Here is a 24,487-nt window from a genome sequence, read left to right as displayed (position 1 = left end):
GGAAATGAAAACTGCATCAGGTGGAATTCTGTTTTCCAGCATTTTAAATCCCGAACACAATGGTGAGTCAGCTTCCAGGTCTGACCTGAAACAAACCAATAAACCTTCATGATCCACCAAAAGATCACAGGGCACCAAGTATTCAGTCTGTTTAAAATTATCTTGGCGAATGATCACCTACGTGAATATGTATTCCAGCTGTGTGAGGTCCACCGTGATGTCTGAGTGCTCCCCTAATGTTGGGCTTAGATCCCAAAATCCAGCTTGACCATAGCTCAGGTGGGTCACACCAAACAGAAAGCAGGGATTGGGCGTGGTACATCCACCATGAGACGTGTAATCCACCTGTTACGCATATGCCATCCAACCCTGATCAGGATGAAGGGACAGACCAAAAAGCCATTACAAAACTTAGGCAAGCAACAAGTGAATAAACAGGTCTTCGACAATCAGTAGGCGACAAGTGAATAAACATGCGTTCAGCGTGATTGTACATTGCTCCCGGTGCATGTCCCACCTGACTTTTGTAAAGGGATGATTATTGGGATTGCACCAGATTCCCAGTTTGGATTCCAAATACCACAGGTAGGCCCCACACAGCTCCAACCTATGATAATTACCATACATTCCTTCCAAGCCATCTTAGGAATCCGATCAAATAACAAAGATATTTTCCAAAACCTCCCACTTGAATGCAGCGCAATGCCCCAGTCAAGGTTTTATATAAACGCATTGGGTATCATATTGTTCATTACTGCCCATATGGCCCCGTATCATCCTGTATCACCCATGCATCAAGCTGTTTGGGACTGAGATTGGGCCAATACAGCTGTACCGTTCACGAGAATACCGATACATAGGGCAATATGTAAAGGATTTTGGACAATACTTCAAAGCATGGTGCTCCATTCCTTGCCTTAAAGGGCAACCCAATCACCTGTTCCAAGCACCTGGACCTCACCTAAAAAATGCAACTGATTCACCTGCCCAAACCACCTAGCTAATCCATATAATTACCAAATTATTACAAATTGGAGATACACCATTACATGAATTAACAATGATAATCATCATATCCAATCCAAATGTTCACTCTCTTTTATCAGCAGCATGAATCGATGCCCAGGAAGATAATCAAATGCAGTAGAGAGGGGGGTGGAATTCAGTACAAAAAGGATAACATTTCTTACATAAGATTTAAGGGGCGATTACTTCTTTCTTGATGAAAAAAAAAAAAGTATAACAATCTTCGACTCAGCTCTTTCTTGTGTATATGGTACATCATCATTGTATTTGTAACAGGCTGTGCAAAAAGACCATGCAATATGTGGTTGGTCAAGGACATTCATGGTATACAAAAAAAATGCATGATATTAACCACATAACTGGCCCATGAAATCCGACCATGCATGTTGTGCATTGCTCAACGGCCTAGTAGCTTCACCGTCCACGCCCCACCTAAGTACAGACCCAGCAGAGGCCCCGCCAACAGTACCTGGGTCAGAGGGTCAGTTGATGGTGTAAGGATCGCTGCTGCCACGACAGCACCAACCACGACATATCTCCAGATCGACAGCATTTGGTCTCCAGACACTAAACCGACTTGTCCCAATAGAAGTTGTATGACTGGAACCTGCAAAGAATAAAGATAATCCCTCACGAGTAAACGGAAGTAACAAGCCCGATACAGCAATTTCACCAATTTAACGAGATTTAATATAATCAACATTTTCTTTTTCCAATCTCATTCCGAGATGCAAAATTGTGTGATCCTCGGCTGAGGATATCTATCATATCCTGGGGCCCTGAGTAACTACAAAAAGGGCCCACTTTTCAGTGATCCAGATTCCAGACCACCAATCTTAGGGCCCGTTTGGTCCGTGGAATTAAATGGTATGGAATTGTATTAGATGGGATTAACACCATTATTGCACAATGGTTGCATGTCTGGAAATACTATGGTATTTGGGCCATCCAATCCCCATGTTGGGATAAAATTCTTGCTATGGGAAAAACACCGGATTAAGCAAAATCCGGTTTGATGGACCATGGAATTGTAATCAACGAACCAAATTCACAATGAATGTTGGTCACATGTACACGAATATAACTAGAATGTCACAGTGTAAAGGGTGTATATGGATGGACGGCATGGATAAAACACATGCATCAATGTGGGGCCCATGTGTGTAGTGGATTTCAAAATCCACCGGAAATCCCGCATGGGACCAAATGCAATTCTATCCCACCTAATCCCAACCCTTCCCGTACTCCCCAAATGCCGGATGGAATTTGCACGGGACCAAATGCAATTCCATCCCACCTAATCCCATCTAAGCCCATGCACCAAACAAGCCTTTATGGCACCCCACAGTGGATGGACTACGCCCCAAAGCTCTCCTAAGTTGGAAGATCCTGAGCATCCATTTTCATCAACATAGGTGCCATGATGAAAAGGTTCCAATCTTTGGCCTTCTCCCCATCATGGACTATCACTCATTTTTCTTCACCATCTATTTTCATGCCACCAATTGAAGGTTTAAGATTTCTTTGTTGGGGAGATTTTTGGGTTCACAGTCAATTGATGCAGGACCATCCAATCATCGAAATAGAGGCCATGCTTGACCCATTGCTGGTGACTAAAGTGAAGATACAATCTCTCCAAGCTATTTGAATATGGAAATTTATGAAAAGGTTTTTCCCATATAACATTCTTGGAATGGAATAGAGCTAGATTACTTTTTAGGTTGGATCCCCATCACCTCTCCAACATGGGCCTATCATATCTAATGTTTTAAATAATGAATAGCAAGTAGCATAGCATTCACCCCTCTGAAAAATGTGGCGTAAGCTATGTAGTGTGTAGTGTAATCTACATGATACTTCTAGCTTTTTAATTAAGGGTGCGCTTGGTTGCACCAAATATCATGAAATTTCATTAAATAATCAGAATAATAGGCCAATGATTGAGTATAAAGATAATGAAATAGCAATGGAACTGATTTAATATTGTTAGTTTTTTTTTTTTGGAAAGATAACAATTGTATTAAAGAGAAAAGGCCAGAAACATGTTCCATAGTTCCTCACTTTGGGAATTTTGAGTGGCACTAATGACATAGAGCACTATCATTATGGAATGATTAAAAAAAACTAAAAAACAGATGACATATACCATGTGAATAATCATTACCTGGAATGACAAGCCAGTGCTGAACATTAGCACAAGTACAAATTCAAAGTACTGATCAATTGACCATAACGATTCCACAGCCCCTTCTGCATAGCTAACAAAGAAACTCAAGGCCGCCGGAGTGAGAACTGAATACGAGAAGAAGATACCAGTATAAAAGAGCACTGAAGAGCCCAAGACGATTGGCCCTAGGAACCTTCTTTCATCTCTTGTTAGACCAGGGACAACAAAGGCTATGATCTCGTAAAGAATGACTGGGCTCCCCAGAAGAAGCCCACAGTATCCAGATACCTGCATCGCAGCAAAACATTGCTATAGTCACTCAAAGAATCTCTTTAAAACACATTCCCACACGTACGGAGACTGGATGTTTAAATAAGGAAACTGCTTCATTTCCACTATTACTAATAGGAAGAAAAAAAAAAAACCAACTATCACCATCCTAAATTAACATGTACCCTTGTGGCATATGTGCGTGAGATCTGTGCCTTTCATTAGTTGGGCCCTGCTATGTATGTATCATGGCCTGGAAACCCAGGGGAGGGTCCATATTTTTTCCACATGGGTCATCCACCTGATGACTGGAAAGGACTGGTTTTCAGGACATAGAACATACAGAGCAGGGCCCCACATGATAAACAGCCTCAACCTTTCACACGAGAGTAGGATTCAGAATCCTCCTGTTGCAAGTATAATGCAGGGGCATTTTCACACCAGGTTCAAGTGGGGTGGCTTGTGGGATGCACGGCACACTAGGGGTGGGCGGCCCGTGTGAGGCGGGTGACTCGTGTGAGGTGAGACCCATGTGCTATGGGGCCCACGAGGAGGATTCAGCCCACTACCTAACCCATGGGAAGTGGGGCCTAGGCTATAAGATAAAGGGAAAGATTTGTCACGCTCTATCAGTTCAAGCTTTTAGAGCAAGTGGTCAGCTGTCCTGCATCAATGTAAGCTTCAAAGTTTCTCATTTGAATCCCAGCCTCTTCCTCCCTCGCCAAAAACGTTTAGCAAGCTGGGGGGTCAGCAAACCAGAAATGGTAAAACAGTTTACAGTGCCAATCAGACTGCTGGACCTCCCACTTCCACTTGAACCATTTCGAACTAGCCAATCTGATCTAGCTTTTAAAACAATGGTACATATGAAGAGAATAATATGAAGCCATAAAGTACGATGAGGTAGTTGCGGTACAGAGATTTTCTACAAAAATACAAGACAGGCATTCCAGTATTTTTACCTTCAAAGTTGTAAAGAAGAACTCCCCAGGGGATAATTGTAGAAAGCGAACCCCCTGTGAGCTAACAGGAGCTTCGAGGAGAATAACCAATTCTTTAGAAAAAGCAAAGCAGCCCAACATGGTTGCTCCCACTGCCAAAACTGACACGAATAATCTCTGGCGCAGCTCCTCTAAATGATCAAATATGCTCATCTCCTTATCGTCCGGGAGAAGTTCTTTACTTGGATAAAGGAAATTATAGACAGGACTCTCTCCTAACTGTTCTTCACCATTCTGCAAAGCCACTTCTTGCAACTTATCTGCAACGCCTTCTTGTGAGTTATCTGCCGTGCCTAATAGTATTGACAAAAAAACGTATGGAGTTCTTTGGCAGTCAGTGAGGTCATAATAACAGAGGTAAGGAACTATGGAAATGAAATCTCATCAACTCGAGTTCTTTGGCAGTCAGTATGGTCGTAATAACAGAAGGTAAGGAACTACGGAAATGAAATCTACATCAACTCGAGTTCTTTGGCAGTCAGTATGGTCCTAAAAACATAGGTAGGGAAGCATGGAAATGAAATATCCCTTCCTCCCTCCCTCTACAAGTTGAAATCTTCGTCAAGTTAACTTTATAAGTTATGCATTCAGTTATGTGAGAAGGCGGCAAGTAGAGATTAAGCTCAGAAACATAGTTCCAAAATCCAAAAACTCAACTCCACTCAATGTCCAGCCGGTCAAGTTGACTCAAAGATTCAAATGGGTCATAAATTAACTTGGTATATTATACAAATGAAGAATATTCTAGAAGTGGAAGTAAATATTTACAATCATTAGAGAATTTAAATATGTAAAATATCAAAGTAGAAGCACAACTTCAGCTTGTGGAATGCTGGTAACAGGGTTGCCCTTTCGACAGCAGTGTTGTGGGTTTGAATCCCATGGGCTGCGTTTTACTTTTGTAACTAAAAGGTTGGCGACTGGGTGACTGACTCAGTTTGCATCACACCAAGCTGTACAGAGTCAGCTGAGTTGTCAAGTTTTGACCAAGTCAAGCTGGTGATCAAGTTTACTAGAGACAGCTCAAAATCTCGCCGAGTAAATTTGACTCTGCCCAGTTTCAAGTCGAGTAAGCGAGTTTTAGAACTATGTTCATAACTGCTATATGTCCAAGGTCCAGTACTGAAAACATTTCAAAAGATTTTCTTCTGTCGGTGTCAACCAACAATTCAAAAATCGAAATGGCTCGACATTTTCAGAACAACTACAAATTGAATGGTCTGATTCAAAGTAATTCTCTTGACATCATTTCAGAAACCTGAAGGATTCATTCTTATGGATATCATAAATATAGGATTTATTTATTTATTTATTTTTTTTGCCAGGAAGAGTATAGGAAGTTCAGCCCAGGCAGGAAGAGAAGTAGGCATTCCATTTAAAATGAGTACACAGGATACCTGATGCACCGGAATGTTCCTATCCTTAATCCACTTCAAGCCTAAATTTGAATGTCTTCAATTACATCTGAATCTGATTTAAAGAAGGGAAAAAAAAAAAAACACTAGTGAACAAGATATAGATCAAGATATAGATGGGTAGCATTGCTCTACCACTGCCATGGCATCACACCAATGGCCTTAAAAGTCACAACACTGGTTTGGGAATAGGCTTGAGGCTAAGGTTAGGGACTGTTTGTGTGCGCTGATTTGGACAAGTTATAGGTCTCGCAAGAGACTGAAAGGGAAATTTTATGGACTGGCATTAGACAGATTTGAACCTGTTTGTGAGTAGGTTTCATGGACAACTGTGGTTACACAGTGGACACATCTGGGTCTTAAGAATGGGCTAAATTTGGGGAAGTTTGAGGGACAGTTCTGCGGATGAATTAAGAATGAAGAAAAAGAAGTGAATTAAAACACCTCCAAATTGTGAAGGAACTTCCCAAAATCAATGCTGCCATATATATAGGATGCTAGATGCTGTTCACATGTGTATTCTTTTGAGATCTAGACCTCGTGATTGTCTTGGCTGTCTATGGCTATAAATCTTTCCAAAAATAACATCCAGGTCCTCAGGTCCAGCTGAGGTTTTCTGTTGGAAATAGAACATCTAATCTTGAAAATGGTTCTCAATTGTATCTGAGAAACTGACAGTCCGATCACCCAGCAATCTGGACCATCCAGACCACGGAGCCCAAAACAGTCTGGACCATTTGGGAACAATCTAGTAGCATGTGGTATCCACCCTTTGCACCCTTTAACACAGTGAAGAATTAAGATCGATATACTATCATCACATACAGCATTACACGTTACGGGCAAAATGACTCGTAACGACCCATTAAGTGGAAACCATTACACATTACGGGCAAAATGACTCGTAACGGCCCATTATGCCCCCCGTAAAGGCTGTAACGGCCCCATAAGTGTCCATTATGGGGCCGATACAGGTTTAGCCCATATCATAAAGGTAATGGTGGTGGCCATAAGGTAATGGCGGTGGCCATAAGCAATACCTTGCTCAAACTTATGGATGAAAAAGATAAAATAAGTGATTCTCTTTTAACCATTACAAAAGGAATATTGATTCTTGAACCTCTTTCACATTCATGAAAACCCGTAATGGACGAATGTCAAGCCACATCCTATGTATGAGAAAGCAAAGGACAGTAAGACTATCGCTTCCTATTGCTACCAAAAGAGGACCAAATTCCGGAGATCCGATGCCATAATTGCAGAAGACAGTGAATCCAAACTCTCATAGGCATCTGTAAGGACCTTCTAGAACTTAAGATTCATGTCGACAAAATGATTGGTACCACAAAAAGGAAACTGCCCCCATAGCAACAATAAAAAATAAAAAAAATAAAATAATTTGTTTTTTTTTTTAAAAGGCCAATCTAGTCTCTCTATCCATCTACATTCTATCTAGAAACCATGCCACACAAACACCGAGATGAAAGAATTTAACCATTCAATTGGGGATGTGTCACCGTCAGAACCTACCTCCACTTACCTTAGCTTCCAGCCATCAAATAGAAACCCATCTAAAGCTTCTATCTCAACTCAACATCAATATTTATTCATCGTCATCTTAGCCTTATACCAACAAGTGGGGTCAGCTTTTAAAAGGTGGATTGGCAAAAGTTCTATGATCAGCTGCCCACAGAACATCAATCTTCCTCTTTTACTGGGGCTCTTGGAAATCAGGGCTCTTGGAAATCAGCCATGTCAGACTCAAATTGACACAAGCGGCATACCAACATGGTCCCAAACCATGGGGCTCTTCAAAATCAGCCATGTGAGAGACTCAAATTGACACAATTTGCATGCCAGCATGATAAACAGTGGGGCTCTAGGAAATCAGCCAAGTTAGAGACTCAAATTGACACAATTTGCATGCCAACATGATCCCAAACAGTGGGGCTCTTGAAAATTAGCAGTGTTAGAGACTCAAACTGAGAAAATGTGAATGCCAACATGTTCCCAACCAGTACTAACACCAACCCACCTATTATACATGCTGCCAGAGGACAACCAAGCAAAGTTGGGCCATGGCAAGGCAGTTGCCCAGAAATAACATCGAGCACAAGTCACCCACATAAATGGGGGGCCAGTTCAAGTACATGTTAAAGTGGATGGTTGCACAAAACAGAAAGGAGTCCACCAACCCATGTTTACAAACACCGATTACACATCAACACACTCATGCTCCTACATGCATGCTAGCCCAACTAATATGTACTACCCACAAAGTGGAATTTTCAAACAATTAGAATCCTCACATGGAATCATCCTTTGCCCTAGAATGGTGTACTCTAATCCCTTCTGATTGTGCAATTCTTTGTGATTACTTTCATTTAATCTAGATCATTGAGTTCTTCACCCCTTCTTTTTTTTCTAAGAAACTTCCTCACCCCTTCAATCCTCCACCTTTTTAAAAAAAGAGGATAGGAAATGGGAAATTTAGAATATCGAAGCTTTGAATCACAAGATAACCTTGCACCCTCTACAGTCGAATCCGTAGATTACCAATGGGCCATAACAATTGTCTCCAGAATAAATTAAAGCTGCAATGCTGCACAATAACTCCATTATTAAAGACAAAACCTAACAGGTCGAAATAGGTGTGCCCAAATCTTAATGAATAAAAGCATGCAACTCATATGCATGGTAGTCTTGCTTGAGCATGCCACTCTAAAGTATTAACCTCACTTGATTGTATGAATGCTCTCTAGAGTCTTCGGAATTAAGGCTGGAGAAATGAATTTACAATAGAAATTTCCTCTCTATTTATAAGAGAGGAAGTGCCTTTTAGACATCCCTTTACACCTCATCAAGGCACCTTTTGGACATGAAGTGACACATCAAACCTTCTGTACTAAACATTATGTCTATTCATTTGAATTCAGAATTACTTCTTTTTTTTCTGTTGCTTTCATTTGAATTCAAATGAAAATCTTATAACATCTAATCACCTAGTGTCACATGGCATTCAATCATTTGTAGCTAAGTGTAGTAGCTGCCACTTGCACCAATTGTGAACGCCACATGGGCACACCAAACAGGACACACATAAGAGATGTACATGTGTCAAGACGAATGCCACATGGCACACACGTGCCATCCATATAAGTGTCAAGTAGCCCACAGCAAGGTGTAGAAGATGCATTTGTCAAGATTTTCTAACCCTAGTTCTATGCGAGAAAACCAAGCATGTTAACCACTAAACCAACCAACCCATTTATGATCAAAATCATACTATTTTTATAAAAGATCAGATAACATTTTGGAAATTATTTCGTTTTGAAAAATCCTTGTTAAAGTCCAACCCATTGCCACACTTCTATAGGTAAGCCTTCTCATAAAGCTATTCTCAATTCCTCACTTATTTTTCCTTAAAAAATTCATTAAGATTCGGCACATGAACTACTTACATTTAAGATGGATTTCAGAGCATAGATTTCTCCTCTTTGTACTATGTGCATGTTCACAATCACTGCACATGACTTGTTTTTACCACCTTGAACCTAAAATTCAAAGACTATGCAAATTTAGGTTCATTTCCTATCATGGGTGATCTTTTCAATAGGCTTTAACTGCATCCCTCTTGATGTTTTCCACACCATATCCATTGCAAGGTCTTTCGTCAAAGGATTGGCAACATTGACATAAATCAAAACTATTACACCGTTGGTAAGCAACTATCTTGCACGGCTATTTCTTATACTTGTATGCATGGATTTACCTACATATATTTTGTTGTATGCTCTTGATAGTGTTGCCTCACTATCACGATGAATGCGAGTAGCATGCATAGGTTGATCGCATAATGGAATTTCGATTAAAAGATCCATTACCCATTTTGCTCTGTTCCTGCATGTCGTTAAAGCTAGAGCTGTACACGAGTCAAGTTAGCTCGGTCAGCTCGCTCGACTCGACTCAGAAAAGCTTGACTCGCCTCGGCTCGAAATTGGATTCGGACCTAGTCGAGCTGGTTTTTGGAGCTCGAAAAAAATTTCGAGCCAAGTTCGAGCTTGCCCGAGCTCAACTCAACTCAGATCAAACCTCAACTTGAATTGACTCGGATCAAATCAGCTCGGTGACTTGGTTATTTTGATATTGATGCTGCGTGTAGAGTGTTTGATGAAATGACTCAACGAAGTGTTGCTTCGGGGTGCGTACATTCTCCGCGAGATCAATTAGTGGCGAGGAGGGAATGGATACAAAACAAATCACAACAAAAAAAAAAAAAAAAAACTTTACATTATAAAACCGTGCTCATATCTTGATTTTGATTTTGCTCGCCGAGTGTTTGATGAAATACCTGTAAAGAGTTATTACTGTTTTGCATTCTGTGTTTGAGAAAATGTCGCACAGGCTTGAACTCGACTCGAATTGGCCCGAGCTACTGACCGAACCGAGCCAAGCTGGCCAGGCAGGCTCAAGGACTGAGCCAAGCTGAGTTCGAGCTGAGGTTAGCTACTGGCCGAGCCAAGCTGAGCTATGCAAGTTCGACTCGATTCGACTCGTGTACAACTCTAGTTAAAGCCATAAACTTAGACTTAATGGTGGAATGTAAGATGCATTTCCGCTTCTTAGAAGCCCATGATAGTGCAACACCTCTAAGAGTGAAAATCCATCACTTATAGACATGGATCCATCATCCTCTATATTCCAGCCTACAACAATTTATCTTTCCAATACAACAGATTCCCTCACATAATGCAAAGAATAGTATAGCATCCTTTTTGGATACTCTATCCTTCCAATACAACAAATTCCCTCACATAATGCTAAAAATAGTCTAGAGTCCTCTGTAGATACCTAAAGGCTCTAGAACATTCCAGTGGTCTTGACTAGGGTTGCTAGTGTATCTACTTAATCTACTTGATGAATTTATCATATCTAGTAAAGTATAAAATATAGCACACATAAGTCTCCCTATATCAATGGCATACTCTAATTGGCTTGCGCACCTTCATACTTACCTAGTTTTACACTAGAATCATAACATAAAGTTAATGGTTTACCATTGTAGTGATTAAATTTTTTTTAAGACCTCTCCTAAAATTCCTCATTTCATAGAAATTTTCAATTCCAAGGGTTACAACTATGTTATCAATGTCTTTCATATAGAAGTTTGAGGATATGATGTTTTTAACTTCTCTAATAACATTTATGTATGTAGCCAATGTTTTCCGTATTGTTATCGCATAATGTATTGCACCCTTGAGATACGGATACATATCGGTTATCGCACGGGATATATCAGTTGTATCGGGTAATTTATCTCTGTTGTTGAGAAACATGGGGAAACATTGAGAAATTGGTCGAATTTTTCGATGAAACTTCAGGAGTTGTTAAAAAAGACACCAATACACAATTACAAATTTTTAAAAATCACAAAAAAAAAAAAAAAAAAAAAAAAAAAACTGTGTACATAATATAATAGGTTTCCTATGTATAGGGTCTTAATCTATGCGTTGTCTAACTGAACTCATGCAACTATATTTAAAGTAAATTCATAAAATTTATAAATGTAAGCAGACATGTATGGAAACACAAGCATTACATTCAAAAAAAAAAAAAAAAATAGAGAGTAGAAAACTAGAAATACACTTGTGGATTTAGAAAAAAAATTATTTTTTAACTTTTTAATAATTATTTAATTAAAAAATTAATATTTTCTGAAATTGCAAGAATGTATAGATCAGGTTATATACATGTTTGATTTTGTTTTGGGTCACTAAGATTGCAACCAATTTGGAAAAAAAAAATATCGAATTTTCAAAATTTCCCCAATTTTCTACAACTAGGCCCATCTCCCCCAAATCTCGAAATCAAAGCTCCAAATCCATAATTTTTCATACAAAACATAAAGAATCATGGATTACTTACCATTTGACACTATTTACAACATATAAAAACCAAGGGGGCGTTTGGCGCATGGTATTAGATGGGATTAGGTGGGATGGAATTGCATTTGGTCCCGTGCCAATTCCACTCCATGTTTGGGAAGAATGGAAAAGCTTGGAATTAGATTAGATGGAATTGCACTAGGTCTCGTGCCAATTCCACTCAATGTTAGCAAGTTGTGTAGGTCCCACCATGATGTATGGGCTATATCCACACCGTCCACCCATTTTTCGAGATCATTTTAGAGCATGGGCCAAAAAATCAGGTGAATCTAAAGCTCAAGTGGACCCCACCATAGAAAGCAGCAGGGATTGAATACCTACCATTGAAAACTTATTTGAGGCCACACAAGTTTTGGATATGCCTCATTTTTAGGCCCATGCCATAAAATGAGATTACAAAACAGATGAACGGTTTGGATATAACACGTGTTATTCTCAATAGTTTCAAACGATGGTGAGTATATCCATTCAATGTACCACCGTGTTACAAACATAGCATGGAATTAAGCTTATCCCATGGTACCAGGGGTCAACCCCTGCCATATGTAATAATTATGTTTTTTTTTTATCCCATCCCACCTAATCCTTCCCAATACCATGCGCCAAACACCCCCCAAAAGAAAAGAAAACAAATCCAAAAAAAAATAGAAAAAAATGCACCTTTTAGAATATGGCCCCAAGAAGCTTCTGATCGCAATTTCAAAGAAATTTCAAAGATTGTCTTCCAATAAACTAGATTGGACTAGTCAACATCACCTTAGAATGTGCTGGGAGGTTTTTTTTCAAAAACAAATTGGTTTTCGTGAAATTTTTAGGATTTTCCAAACAAAACAGCGTCGGTTTCCTTTTATCCATTTCGATATCACACTCGATATCGATGAAGGTGTTCCAAAACGGTAACGATGGCCATAACGGCCGCCACCATTACCGATATGATACGGGCCGTAACAGCCCCCATATCGGCCATTACGGCCATTTTTTATTTTTTGAAAAAAACTGTTACGAGGCTGTTACGGACCATTATGGGGCCATTACGGTCCATTTTGCTGTAACGGCCGTTTCGACCTCGTAACGTGTAACGGTTATGACCGTTACCGTTAAGTAATAGCCGTTACGTAACCGATTTTGAATACCTTGATATCGATATATACATTAAGAATTTATAAAGGGGGAGTGGATATATCACATATATAGTGATATCCGCGACATATCGTGATATCATGGGATATATTGCACTATATCATGAAAAATGAAGATTAAACATGGGTTTCATATCGCCCAGCTGAGATAACAGATATATCGTGGGATATATCAGTGATATCGCAAGATACTGGAAACATTGTCTGTAGCAGACATATGACTACACCTTTTTACCTATGAACTTATAATAGATGCATGTATATGATTCATTAACTTTAAACACATAAGATATATTACATCATTGACTTTTTCGTGTCATACCTTAGGAGCTTGTTTTAATCCATAAAATGACTTAATGAGTTTAAATACTTTTTGTTCTTACCCTAATAAGACAAAGCTCTTAGGTTGTTCCATGTAAATTTCCTCATCTAAGTTTTATTATTTAAAAAGGCAGTTTTTACATACATTTGGTGGCACTTCTATATCATAAATGGATGTTAAGGCTATTAACACTCTAACAGTAGAGATCCTAGTCCCAAGTGCACAAGTGTCAAAGAAATCTATCCATTCTTTCTGATTGACCCTTTAGGAACGAATTTTACCTTAAATGTATCTAACATCCCATATACTTTTAGCTTCCTTTTAAATATCCATTTACAATTAATTGGTCTATATTCTATTAGTAGATCAAGTAAGTTACATGTTGCTAGAAGATTAAATCCACTTCCTTATTAGCAATTTCCTTCTAAAATGCAACATCTCTTGAAGATATAGCTCCTTAAAACGAAATAGGATACCTTCTATATTCATTATTAACATGAGTTTATTGGCCAAGGCTTCTCTCATACCTTCCACTATGTAGAGATACATATAAGTTGTTGTTAGTTTCCTTTTTTCTTTTCCTTTCACTCCTTAGAATCTTCTATAGGTTATACATTAGTTCCTCCTACAAACCAAAAGTTTGAATGGTCAGGTCGATCTTCAAGAAGAACTCGAAGCTACGACAAGTTTTAAAGAGAAGGTATTCTCATAAAAGTCTGTATTCCTAAATTCTATAATGGTGTTTTTATCAACAATTTTCTTCTACGACTAGGAACCTATAGGCTTTACCATTTAAGGCATATCCTACAAAGACATATTCTATGGACGTATTTTCTATTTCAGGATCCTAGGGCCAAGAACCTTAACATAGGCTCTACAACCCTATACCTTAAAGTAGTTGATGTTAGGTTTCTTATTTCTCCATAATTCATAAGGACATTTATCTGATTTTATATGAGGTATTCTATTTAATATATAAAAATGCAATCATAAGGGCTTCGCCCCACTATGTAATTGTTTCCATCCAAATTAATTAATATGGCATCAACGGTTGTTAATAAGGCCCAAATATTCCTTTCAGCTACACCATTTTGTTTAGTATAGGTATTGGTGTTTGATGTATTATGCCTATGTTCTCACAAAATTTACTAAATTCATTTGGCAGATATTCTCCTCCTCTGACCTACGTATTTTTATTTTCTTATCATAGAATTTAAACTTTTCTAAGGCTTCATCCTTATGTCTTAGTAGATATACATAAGTATATCTAGAATAACCATATATAAAGCTAACAAAATAGCTTTTATCCCCTCTAGCAATTATACCGTATAACTTGCATATATCTTTCCTTTTTTGAAACGATGCGACTTGCATATATCACTATAAACTAGTCCTAAAGTCTCATCCTTCCTGTCATAGGAAGAGGCTCACAAGTTATTTTAGATTTGGAACATTCCATCATAGGCTTATAAATGCCTATGAATGCCCCTTTTTGGTTATTACAACTTTGTCAGATTTGAAGATGATCTTGAAGACCCGTTTGATGATTATTACAGGTGAAAGTAAGTTTTTTTTTAATGTTAGGGCATGGAGTACATCCATTAGGGTGAGGAATTTGTTGGATGTGAGTTTGAGACTCGCAGTCCCATTTCCTTCAACTTTAACAGAGAATGAATTAACCATAAAGAGTTCATGTCCACTCCCCCCCATTTTTGTATCTAGCGAATGTGCTTTGATCATGTGCAATGTGTTTAGTTCTACTCATTGTTGATCCACCCTTATTGTTCTTCGCCATGTGAACCTCCGAAACAACACCTACGAACTTCTCTTCGGCTATATTAACCAGTGCCCTTTTTTCCTTGTAGTGCGACATTCCTTTTTACAGTGGCCAGGAACCCCACAAAAGAAGCATATTCCTTTCTTTGGCTTGTTTTTCTCATCCTTCTTAATTTTATTCTTTAGTTTAAGTTGTCAACTCACCCTAGGCCAACTATGGTTATTGTGACACAATTAAACATTGTGGCCTTTTGAAACCATCTCCAATTGCTCCTTCTATCTCTAAAGTGAGATTAGTTTTTAATACGGAGGTTGGTTTTGAATTTCACTAAACCCATCTCATATTCCTTATGCTTTAGCTTTTTACGATACTCTTTCTTTGATGGTGGCAATTTTATGATTATTGCACCAACTTGGAAAGATTTGTCGATGTTAGCCCCTTCAACTATTAGGTTAGGTATAACTATTTATATGTAACACCCCGTGCTTTTCAATAGTGCCGGGTGTTACCATGTAACCTAACATAGTATAAATACTGACCTAGCTTTTGTGAACATTCACCCACATCTGTCCTAAGTCTAATAATGGTAAGTAATCTCCATCCATTGGTCAAGCCATCCACCCATTACTCTTCAAGATGAATTATCAATCCATCAGATCGACTGTTCATCGGGTTTACATCGGTCTATCCTTTGAAAACACACATCAGATTATTTGGCTTCATATTCAACTCACATATCTCACTTAAACATTCTTAAAATCCCTAGGATTATTGATAGCTAAATACAAGTCAATCCAACTGTTGGGTCATTTAAACGATTAAGAAGTCGAGATTGGTAATTAGACGTTCATGTGTTGTGGGCCACTAAACAGTTAAAATACTTTAAGAATTAAGCACACAACTCATAGGTGTTAATCTAATACAAGAATAGCTCTGTTTAAAAGTAAACTCAATAATTTTAAAACTTTAAATAATAATAATAATAATAATACTAATGATAATGAGATTGTAATAATGATAATTAATATAATGAACGCGTATTGAACCATCTAAACCCAAATCCAACAGTTGATTCCTAACTAAGTGGACCCTTGGACTTTTTAACCGTTGATATGAAAATTGAGAACGATCTGACCCTCAGAACTTCGAGAATCGTTAAATGGTGTCATTTAGGCACATAAATCAAGTATTATGGTCCACCTAATCACTTGATTGACCCCACTCTTCCTCTAGTACCCTAGCAAGACCCGACAAAACTTATGAATGGACTAGATCCCATTCATATACATCAGGGTGGGTCCCACTGTGTCTGCATGTGTACACGGTGCACATACGCATGCAGCGCACTGAAACTGTCAACACGGTCAAACCATGTTGACCGGAGAATTTCTGAATTATCTGCTTCAAATCCCGCACGTCTGTAATTTGAATGGGAAACTGTCGTTTGGGTTCGAGCGTGACCCACCATCACGGCTATTGTGCCGATCCGAACCGTTCATCACGTTCACGACTCAGATATAACCAAAATCCCATGCGTCCCACCCATGGTGGACCGCGTGTATACACACAAACACAAACGTAGGAAGAGCTACGCGTGCGAATATCCCGAAAACAGAAGTCGTTTTCTCTCGTTAGTTGGCATCGCACGTGCCTCCTCATCCTTAAATCCTACCCGCACACGTAAGTCAATCCTAGCCCTCCATTCACCCCGCATTCTAGGGCTCCCTTGGCAACTAAAGAGCCATCGCAACTAAAAACTAAAGAACCCACGAGTTTTCGTGGTTGTTCATCCAAATGGTGGGTCCCACAGCGTTTTGGGATAAAATCCACACCATCTATATGTATTAGATCAGGGTCATTTATACGTATTAGATCATAGTTCCCATCTAAAACATCTCAAGATTAATCAAATCCATGCCAGGGCAAAAGATTACCTGATGAGTTGAAGTGGAGTATTGATTCCGCACAGACCATGCCTTAGCTGAGTTGCAGGCGAGCCACTAACTTGGCTCCCCAATCTCCCTATCTTTTCTTTCTTTTCCATCTCTTCCTTTTTCCACTTCTTCCTTTCCTTTCTTCCAAGTTGATCAGGAAGCAACAGTAATTGGGCCATCCCAATCACCACTCGCTCAATAAGCAACAATTGCTCTACAATGACTCAGATTCAAGTTGGACCCGATGGACCCAACCGAGTCAACTCAGTGGGACTGAAACAGCCACCGCCTCCTTCTCTTTCTTCTTCTTCCCTCATCCTCTCTACTTCTCTTCTCTCCCTTTTCTCAACCTGAACAAGTCTGGGATCGGCCCAGACTTGGCCCGGATTCGGCCCAAACTCGGACCGTGACTCAACTGAGTCGAGGCAGCCTGACTCGGCATCAGCCCAACCCGACTCGACTTCCATTCTCTCTCCATTTCCTTCTCCTTCATTCTTCCTTCCCTTATTCGGCCTGACAAACCCGACCAATGCCAAAGCACAACGGGTCAACTCAGCTAGAGCAATGCCTCAACAGCGAGTCGCCCACAATAGCAACTTGACCCGCAGCGACTCAACCCGCCCCTACTTGACTCGATGCGGCAATGGAGAATGGCGCACGAGCCCTCTCTCTCTTTCTTCTCTTTCTTTTTTCTCTCTCTTTCTTCTTTCCTTTTCATTCTGCTTCTCTTTTGAAGGATAAGGACCGAGTTGGGACCCAGCCCAACTCGCTGTGGTACGGCGAGGAGGCAACAACACTCGCTCTCCCTCTCCCTATGATTTTTCCTGATTTTTTTTAACACGCCCATGACCTAACGAAAGAGAGCTTATATAGCTCCTTTAATCCTCATTTCTAGAACAATCCGTAACTAATCTCCGGATTAGTTACAGCCCAGACTCTAATCCGCACGTGAGCTCGATGCCTCCATTGTCATTAAACGCTAACCCCACTAAACTCTCGCATGGTCATGATCTAATGTTAAGATTGGACCTTTGACACGATGGCCCATCAAATGGACGATCTTGATTGTGAAATGGGATCCATTGTAAGATGGTGGGTATCCATGGTTAACGGGGAAGATGACCTCTTTGACAATGGCAGATTCTCTACGGTCGGTTGATCTGCTGATCTGATACGTATAGATGGTGTGGATTTTATCCCAAAACGCAAATGAACAGCCACGAAAACTCATGGGTTCTTTAGTTTTTAGTTGCGGCGGATCTTTGGTTGTTAAGGGAGCCCTAGAGTGCGGGGTGAATGAAGGGCTAAGATTGACTTACGTGTGCGGGTAGGATTTAAGGATGAGGAGGCACGTGCGATGCCAGCTAACGAGAGAAAATGGCTTCCATTTTCAGGATATTCACACGCACAGCTCTTCCTGCGTCCGTGTGTGTATGTATACACGCGGTCCACCACATGTGGGACGCATGAGATTTTGGTTATATTTGAGTCGTGAACGTGATGGACGGTTCGGATCGGCACAATAGCCGTGATAGTGGGCCACGCTCGAACCCAAACCGCAGTTTCCCATTCAAGTTATAGACGCGCCGGATTTGAAGCAGAGAATTCAAAAATTCTCGGGTCAACACGGTTTGACCGTGTTAACAGTTTTAGTGCACTGCATGCACATGTGCACCATGTACACACGCAGACACAGTGGGACCCACCTTGATGTATATGAATGGGATCTAGTCCATTTATCAGTTTTGTCGGGTCCTGCTAGGGTACTAGAAGAATAGTGGGGTCAATCAGGTGATTAGGTGGACCATAATGCTTGATTTATGTGCCTAAATGGCACCATTTGACGATTCTCGAAGTTCTGACGGTCAGATCGTTCTCAATTTTCATATCAATGGTTAAAAAGTTCAAGGGTCCACTTAGCTAGGAATCAACTGTTGGATTTGGGTTTAGATGACTCAATACGCGTTCATTATATTAATTATCATTATTACAATCTCATTGTCATTATCATTACCATTATTATTATTATTATTATTATTATTATTATTTAAAGTTTTAAAATTGTTGAATCTACTTTTAAACAGAGCTATTCTTGTAGTAGATTAACACCTATGAATTGTGTGCTTAATTCTTAAAATATTTTTTAACAGTTTGGTGGCCCACAACACATGAACATCTAATTACCAATCTCGACTTCTTAACCGTTCAAATGACCCAACGGTTGGATTGACCTATATTTAGCTATCAATAACCCTAGGGATTTTGAGAATGTTTAAGTGAGATATGTGAGTTGAATATGAAGCCAAATAATCTGATGTGTGTTTTCAAAGGATAGACTGATGTAAACCCGATGAAAAGTGGATCTGATGGATTGATAATTCATCTTGAAGAGTTATGGGTGGATAGTTTGACCAATGGATGGAGATTACTTACCATTATTAGACTTAGGACAGATGTGGGTGAACGTTCACAAAAGCTAGGTCAGTATCTATACTATGTTAAGTTACATGGTAACACCCGGCACTACTGAAAAGTAGTGGGTGTTACAATCTACCCCCCTTAAAGAAAATCTCGTCCTGAGATTTAGTACTTCAAATAGGATTAGGGACAATGACAACATACTTTGTGGTGATTCTAAGCATCCATGATTTTCTTATAAAGGTTGTTTATGTGTACAAACACATATCACTATCTATCAGAACTGGAGTCATTACATTATATTTCATGTACCTAATCTAATATTGCTTTGTCGTCCGTCGTCTTCAAATCAAAATACTCACAAGGCTTTTTTCTTTTCTTTTGCCCTCATCTTCTATTTTATACTTCTTTTCAAGCGCATCCCAAAGCTCCTTTGCAGTCTTTGTAATCTTTAAGCATGTACTGAAGAATTGTTTTGAAAGCATGTGGAAGATGTTACAAGTAGGATGATGGATCCAAGTCCATGAGCATATAGGTTTTCACTCTTTGAGGAGTTGTGGTATCATGGGCTTTTAAGAAGTGGAATCTCACATTCTACAATGGAATCTGAGTTTGTGGTTTTTATCACAAATAAGTTGGTTTAATGATTAACAAGCCTAACTACTCTTATAAAACTAGGATCACATTCTACAATGGAATCTCCATATATGTTTTTCTTTTTCGTTTTCTTTTTTTTTGCAACTTGCCCATGAGCCACTTGGCGCTTGTATGGGTGACACATGTGCATGCATGCATTTTTTACACATGCCTTAAGCCACTTGGCACTTGTATTGATTGCATGCATGTCACAAATGGCATTCACCTTGACACATCACATGCGCACGTCGCTTATACATGACCCATAGCATGCCATGTGATGCAAGTTGCAGTACACTTGGCTACAAAGTAATTGAATGCCATGTGACACTTTTTTATTGGATTTCATGAGATTTTGCATGCTAATTCAAACAGAAGCAATGAAAAGCAACAAAAAGATGATTTTAAATTCAAAATGACTAAACATAAAAGTTGGGAAATTTCTGGCCAAAGCTCTTACCCAACGTTTTTGAAGTGTCCTTTCAAGCATAATCTCCAAAAATCAAGGCGCTTTTGTTCAAGGCAAACGGATTCTCAATAGTGCTCTCATTGCTCATGAGTGTATCAACTCAAAACAAAAAGGCGGCAAGGGAAGCATAGTATGCAAGTTGGATATGGAGAAGGCCACGATCATGTGGATTGGGCTTTTCTCAATTACATGTTGGAAAGATTTGGTTGTGGCCAGAAATGGAGGGGTTGGATGCAAGTGTGCGCTGGTTCAGTGGCTTTCTCTGTTTTGGTTAATGGATCTCCTAAAGGATTCTTCAAATCTTCCAGGGGCTTGAGACAAGGAGATCCCCTTTTTCCTTATCTTTTCGTGATGGTAGCCAAGGCTCTTAGCAAGATGTTAATAAAAGGAGAGGAGTTAGGTCTAATATCTAGATTTGCAGTCAAACAAGCTAGAGTGAAGATCGGCCATTTGCAATATGTGGACGGCACTTTACTTTTTTACGATGTGGTGGAAGAAGAGGTCAATAATCTTTATAAGATAATTTCTTGCTTTGAGTTGGTGTCCAGCATGAAGATCAACCTTGAAAAAAGCAAAATCCTCGATGTCAGGTTATGTAATCAGGGGGTGGGGGATTTGGCTCGTGTGTTTGGTTGCAAAGTGGAATTGTTCCCTCCCAAGTATATGGGGCTTCCTTTGTGCATTAGGAAACCGCCAAAGCATCTTTGGGATAAGGTAGTGGAGAGAATTGAAAGAATGTTGTCAAGTTGGAGGAACTGGCATATGTCCTTAGGAGGTCGGATACTCGGATCACGCTCATTAAAACAGCCTTCTCCAACATGCCACTTTATTTCTTGTCTCTCTTCAAATGTTTGAAGTCGGTTTTGGAAAAGCTAGAAAGATTAAGAAGGGATTTTCTTTGGAGGGGAGCTGAGAATAAGCACAAGTTTCATCTTCTCAAGTGGTTTGACATCTGAAAGCCGGTAAACAATGGCAGAGTGGGAATTAGGGCTTTGGAGTTAATGAATTTGGCTTTTTTGGGGAAATGGCTATGGTGGTTTGCCACAGAAGAAGGAAGGTTATGGAGAGAGCTGATCGCAAGCAAATATGGCACTGATTTAGGGGGATGGAAGATTAAGAGGTCGTCGATTTATCATACTTCTTCGATTTGGAAAGCGGTGGAATCCGTTGCTAACTCCTTTTTTTAGGAGGTTTCTTTTGCTCTAGGAGATGGGTCTCATATTCTCTTTTGGAAAGATATTTGGTGGGGGAAATGCTCTTATCACCACTTTCTCAAGGGTGGCCCATGTAGCTATAGATAGGGATATCACGGTGGATAGGTGTTATTCTTCCTCCGGCTCTTCCGGTGTGTGGCTTCCTCCTTGTAGAAGGGATCTCTCGGATGAGGAAATTGGGGAGTTAAGAGGAGTTGTTGCATAGCCTTCGGCTTTTTTCCCCGTCCACTGGGGAAAGTGATTCCATAGTGGGACATGTGCACAAGTCAGGTCGCTTCTCGGTGAAATCCTTTTATTCCTTGCTATATGAATCGGTCTCTATTTGCATCAAGTGTATGGCAGATGCGGAATTTGTCAATCACCTCTTTGTTCATTGCTCTTTTGATGGAAAGGTATGGGACTTCTTTCTAAAGATTTTTGGTATGGCTTGGGTCATGCCTCTTTCGATGGAAAGGTTGATTTGGGCTTGGCATGGAGGGGCTCCTCCTAAAGATGTCAAAGTGTTGTGGCATTTAGTGTCAATTCTGATTCTTTGGGGCATTTGAGGCGAAAGGAATGACTGTTGCTTTCTCAATAGACGCAAGTCTAAGGTCATTGTGATTAGGAGAATATCCATGATAGTTCGGGATTGGGTTTGTAATGTTCCGGAGGCGAGATTTGCCCCCCTTTTTGCTTGTTTGGCCTAGCAATGGGCGTCGTGTATTCTTTTTGTTGCCTAGTTGTTTAGATGGCGGCTTTTAATAAAAATTCTTGTTACCACTCAAAAAAAAAAAAAAAAAGGAGTTTGGAAAAAAAAGAAGGTATAATGATGTGTCACTCATGCCCAAAAGATGCATTAATGAGATGTAAAGGAATATTAAAAGGGCACTTTCTCACTTAAAAATGTAGAGAGCGCTCATACTCTAAATTCAATTCTCCAGCATTCATTCTGGAGAGGCTAGAGAGCATTCCATACTCACACAGATTCTAGAGAGCATTCAGATACCCACGTAAGAGGACTTTAGAGTATCATTCTCAAGTGAGAATATTAATCATCAATGTTGCATACTTCCATTCATTCATTTTTAACACACATGTTTCTGTGTTCGGCCGAAGTTATTATGCAACATTATGACATTAATTTATCCTACAGGTAGAATTGTTGCAACCCATTTGCAATTAACAGACTAGACGGTAGATTGTACAATTACTGTCTTAAAGATAGCAACTCTCATGTGACTTAAAGCCCATATGACCTAAATTCTCTCCCATTTCCCATCCCCTTTTCCAACAATTTTAATATAGAAATTGCAATTGTGCAACCATCAGTGACGATCATGAATCAAGACCTTGCCCACCTTGACCAGTTTGGTGGAAACAACTATACTAAATGGCAATAGAGGAAATGGACAAAACAACATCCTCTTTTTCTAATATCACCTCTATCCCTTGGCACTTTTTATCTTGATACACCGCATGCGCATCCACATTCGTCATGTTCTACATTGCTCACCATGCAACAAAACCCTCACATGTTGATACTTCAACCCCTTTCTCATGTGTCTATGTGTGTCATCATCATCATATTGTTGTCCCAACCATTTGGGGTCAACATTAAGAATTTTTCTTCACCAATCATTCTAATTCTCTATCCACATCAAATGAAAAGGCCTTCATATCCCTTCTCATCACCTCAATTCTAGTCCTTTCAGGGCTTTTTCCGATTCACTTTTCTGGCCTTCAACCATAATCAATATTCGTACATAAGAGACACCACCAACCTTCATTGCACACAATCAAACAATCTCAACCTTCCTCTCAATCATTTTGTCTCTTATTGGTAATTCTCTACATTCAAGCATCACAAAATCCATGGAATCATCATCCAAAACAAACGAATAAACAAATGCAAGAAATCATTGAAAACAAAAAGAATAGAGTTCTACAGCAATCAAACAACAACGCAACCAATAACAAAATCTCCAAAACAGAAAATTATGTATCAAAAGCTCCTAAACAAGCAAAACCCACTTCACAGAATAACCCAAAAACATCAATAACAAAAAATCCCAAAAAAAAGGTAAGTAGAATTTTGACAGAAACCCTAACCAGGCGGCCTCTCTTCAACAGCTGATGCAACAGCGCCCAAAATCTGCTGCTGCTGATTCTGCTCTTTTTCACCCTCGACAGCTGCAAAGCACACGATACTCTTCTTCTTCCTCCTCCTCGTCTTCGTCTCTAGTTCCGAAACCCGAAAAACCGGTCTGTTACCGAAATTTAGAGAGTTCCGGATTCGGCTTTGGGAATGGAGAGGACGAAAGCAGCAGCAGTTGAGCTGCAGATGGTGATGGGACGCGAGAGCCGCTGATGTTCCGGCCATCTCCCAAGATCTCTGCTCTCCTCCGTTGGATGAATCTTGGTCGTGATGATGATGATGATGATGATTGGGAGAGTTTTGTTTACTAGAAGATATGGGAAGGGAAGCTCGTGGCGCACGTTATTACTAGTGACCAGTGAGGGAGATACGGTGCATTTTAGCACATAGCGGGTCGAGATTTTTGTGGAAGTAAGTGTACGGCGATTCCCTGGACGGACGCGGATTGGGTACTAACCCCACCTGTCCCGATTTCGGCACACGCAGGGGCTCTGAGGGGGCCACTGTGATGTATGGGTTTTATCCAAACCATCCATAAAATTTTCCATATCATTTTAGGATATAATCTCGAAAATGTGGCAGATACAAGCTCGAGTGAACCACACTATGTACAGGTACAC

The 24,487-nt window shown here is 39.8% G+C and overlaps 1 protein-coding gene across 2 annotated transcripts; it reads right to left on the bottom strand.

Annotated features, from left to right (window-relative positions):
* Nucleotides 1–978: 978 nt before the first annotated feature.
* On the bottom strand, nucleotides 979–24,238 carry LOC131235613 (sec-independent protein translocase protein TATC, chloroplastic). Of its 2 annotated transcripts, none has more exons than XM_058232867.1 (4): nucleotides 23,822–24,238; nucleotides 4,426–4,724; nucleotides 3,191–3,481; nucleotides 979–1,633 (listed from the first exon to the last, which is right to left on the bottom strand). In XM_058232867.1, the coding sequence occupies exons 1-4, from the start codon at nucleotides 24,090–24,092 to the stop codon at nucleotides 1,424–1,426; spliced, it is 1,071 nt and encodes a 356-aa protein (XP_058088850.1). In that variant the 5' UTR covers nucleotides 24,093–24,238; the 3' UTR covers nucleotides 979–1,423. The 2 variants fall into 2 exon arrangements, with proteins under 2 accessions (XP_058088850.1, XP_058088849.1); XM_058232866.1 differs by having other exon boundaries at nucleotides 4,426–4,757; nucleotides 23,822–24,235.
* Nucleotides 24,239–24,487: the final 249 nt, after the last annotated feature.

Source organism: Magnolia sinica, chromosome 19, assembly GCF_029962835.1.
Source record: "Magnolia sinica isolate HGM2019 chromosome 19, MsV1, whole genome shotgun sequence".
NCBI lineage: Eukaryota > Viridiplantae > Streptophyta > Magnoliopsida > Magnoliales > Magnoliaceae > Magnolia > Magnolia sinica.
Note: the sequence above shows the minus strand (reverse complement) of the source record. Positions and strands in the feature narration are given on the sequence as shown.

Bases quoted from the DNA above. Each gene is read 5' to 3' on its own strand.
- LOC131235613 (XM_058232866.1), bottom strand. From the start codon at position 24,092: ATGGCCGGAACATCAGCGGCTCTCGCGTCCCATCACCATCTGCAGCTC. The intron at 3,482-4,425 runs GTAAAAATACTG...GCTGCGATGCAG, and splicing joins TCTTCTTTACAACTTTGAAG to GTATCTGGATACTGTGGGCT. The intron at 1,634-3,190 runs GTAATGATTATT...TATTCTTTGCAG, and splicing joins GCACTGGCTTGTCATTCCAG to GTTCCAGTCATACAACTTCT.